Source organism: Sinocyclocheilus anshuiensis, unplaced genomic scaffold, assembly GCF_001515605.1.
Source record: "Sinocyclocheilus anshuiensis isolate Anshui unplaced genomic scaffold, SAMN03320099.WGS_v1.1 scaffold1270, whole genome shotgun sequence".
Taxonomy (NCBI): Eukaryota; Metazoa; Chordata; class Actinopteri; order Cypriniformes; family Cyprinidae; genus Sinocyclocheilus; species Sinocyclocheilus anshuiensis.
The window spans coordinates 551199-554207 of NW_015555837.1; the positions used below are offsets into that span (position 1 = coordinate 551199).

Consider the following 3009-nt stretch of genomic DNA (forward strand, 5'->3'; position numbering starts at 1 on the left):
CTCACGATGTTCCTTTATAATCAGTGAAGCTCTCTGAACTGCAAATAATATCTTATTTACGTGTGTCTATGTGTGGCGTTTAGCACTGAGTGAATTCTGACTGTCACAATGCCTGCGTGAGAGGTGGCAGCCCAATCTATTTATATCTTTATAAATATCTTTATATATTATTATATCCTATAATAACCATTTACATGCACGAGCATTATCACACCAGCTTCTCCTCCCGACCGCAGACACAGGTTTACAAGTCACTTTTTCCTGCGTTTTTCAGTCAATTTCTTGACTTTTCCCCACTCATGAACAACACATTTTCGTACACGATAAAAGCTCCTTGTGGGTTCTCGGTTTGGTCGATTTGAGCATCCATAAACAACGCAAAACACAGGCATGTTTCTGCTAGTGATTCCTGCGGAGAGAAAAATCACTTCCTGACCTCCGGCTGCATTTCGCGTCATCAGTGACGTCATGTGCAAACAACCTATTTAGGGTACATTTTTTAACTTGAGCCAATGGGCAAGTTATTTATTTTTCATTGGCTCAAGTTAAAAAATATAGATGTGAATCATTACCCTACATTTTTTTAATTGTCTGACTGTCACAATGCCTGCGTGAGAGGTGGCAGCCCAATCTATTTATATCTTTATAAATATCTTTATATATTATTATATCCTATAATAACCATTTACATGCACGAGCATTATCACACCAGCTTCTCCTCCCGACCGCAGACACAGGTTTACAAGTCACTTTTTCCTGCGTTTTTCAATCAATTTCTTGACTTTTCCCCACTTATGAACAACACATTTTCGTACACGATTAAAGCTCCTTGTGGTTTCTCGGTTTGGCCAATTTAAGCATCCATAAACAATGCAAAACACTGGCATTTTGAGTTTCTGCTAGTGATTCCTATGGAGAGAAAAATCACTTCCTGCCCTCCAGCTGCATTTCGCGCTTCATCAGTGACGTCATGTGCAAACAACCTATTGACACAAAAAAAAAGACGAGACTAAAATGTTGCTTAGAAAATAAAAACATTACCAGAATGTCTCTATATTTTTTAAAAATATATAAAAATATATTTTACACCATTTTTAACGAGACTCTAAATTAGTTTTCATGCCTGGGGTTGCCAGATGTCAAGACTTTAAATCCCCAATTATTTTTTCTCCTAAAAGGACACATTTTCTGCCCTGTGTTTTACTTTATCTTAGCAACTTGACAACCATGAAAAAACACTGAAAAAACACAGATGATCTGAAAACAGACACACATCCATTGAGATATCCTGCTCAAATGAAAGTGTAATAAAGCCAGTCTATGTTCCTTCATGGCTGCACTGTTTGCTGCAACTAAATGAGCTATTAAAATATGCTTTTTGTAGTTTTGATATGGTAAATATGCTTTTTATATTGATAGATCTCAACTATACTGCTTGCAATTGTGGTTGCTGTATAAATGCACTTACGCAACCCCTGTGCCACAATACAAAGTCTTTTTTGCTATTGTTTTAATAGAAAAACATTTGCATAATTTGGTATAATTGGAATTAATATTAGGGATTTCACTGCTTTTGATTTTGAGAGAAGTTTTTGAGTTTCAGTTTTTATAATGTAGAGTGTGTTCATTTATATGATAATTTAATAAATCAGGAAACTAGATGAGTCAATTTAATATATATATATTTTTTTTTTGGTTAATTAAAACTTGTCCAAACAAAAAACAGGGTAGGTACACAAATATAAACAGAACAGGCTAAACAGCTGACAAAATTAATGCTAGAAAGTCTAGAAAGTGTCTATCTTCTAGCAACACACTGATTTGATGACTCCTACAGGAGGAGAGGCGAAGGAAAGAGGAGGAAGATACCAAGAAGAAGGCAGAGGAAGATGCCAAGAAAAAGTCAGCTCTGGGCTCCAACTTCAGCAGCCACTTGCAGAAGGTCAGCAACTTAAACCATTTAAAATGAACTGAAGAGCATTAATTGAAACAACTGTGACTGAAACCCTAGTTGTCCTTCAGGTCGACTCCAAGAAAGGTGGCAAGAAACAAACAGAAAGAGAGAAGAAGAAAAAGATCCTGGCTGACAGACGCAAACCACTAAACATCGACCATCTCAAAGAGGACAAACTGAGGTGAGTTAAGGCCCGTTCACACCAAGCACGATAGCTATAAAGATTACGATAAAGATATAGTTCTAAAAATCGTTCTCAATATTAAAGAATAGCATAGTTCACACCACAGCTATAACGATAACGATACAGAGGAACGATATCGTTGTGATCACTTTCAGAACTATTTTTTCCCGAGCTGATGAATGATAAAACACTGACAGCCAATCAGAATCAATCCTGCTGTGACGAGCTCAAGAGTTTAAAGCGGCAGACGCATGTGTGCTTAGAATAAACAGACGATATCGTAGGCTGGTGTGGACGCTAATATCGTTATCTTTATAGTTATCGTTCTTGGTGTGAACGGGGCTTTACACTGTTGAAGTGGCCATTTAAACGGTCAGTACGGTCTTGCTTATTTATATCTTGTGGACTTCAGGGACAAAGCACAGGAGCTGTCTGAATGGATAAAGACCCTGGAGGCTGAGAAATTTGAGCACATGGAGAGGTTGAAGAGACAGAAGTATGAGGTGAGAGAACGGATAGTGAAATAGACAAGAGGACAAGAAACCTTTATGTACCTATACATGCCACTGTCATCACCAGTATTTGATTCTTTGAGGTTAATTTTGAGATCACTGATAAATCTCTGATCTTCTTCAGGTTACTACACTGCGCAAGAGAGTGGAGGAGCTCAGCAAATTGTAAGTTACAGGTTTTATGAATGACATAGCGCCCCCTGCTGTGCATGACCTGTATGTGGCAGCTTGGCAAGTGTGACGTGATGGTGAAAACTTAAAGGGGTCATATGATGTTGCTAAAATGAGGCACTTGTTGCATCCAGTGGGGACATAATTACAGATTATAATGACTTATACTGTCTTTTTACGCGTTGCGT

The 3009-nt window shown here is 37.9% G+C and overlaps 1 protein-coding gene across 1 annotated transcript in view; it reads left to right on the forward strand.

Annotated features, from left to right (window-relative positions):
• Positions 1-3009, forward strand: part of LOC107675470 (troponin T, fast skeletal muscle isoforms-like) — an 8885-nt gene that overhangs the window by 4044 nt on the left and 1832 nt on the right. The window contains exons 8-11 of the mRNA XM_016469832.1: positions 1838-1942; positions 2023-2135; positions 2551-2641; positions 2775-2815. Of these exons, the coding sequence (XP_016325318.1) occupies positions 1838-1942; positions 2023-2135; positions 2551-2641; positions 2775-2815 (350 nt within the window). The remainder of the gene's footprint in view (positions 1-1837; positions 1943-2022; positions 2136-2550; positions 2642-2774; positions 2816-3009) is intronic.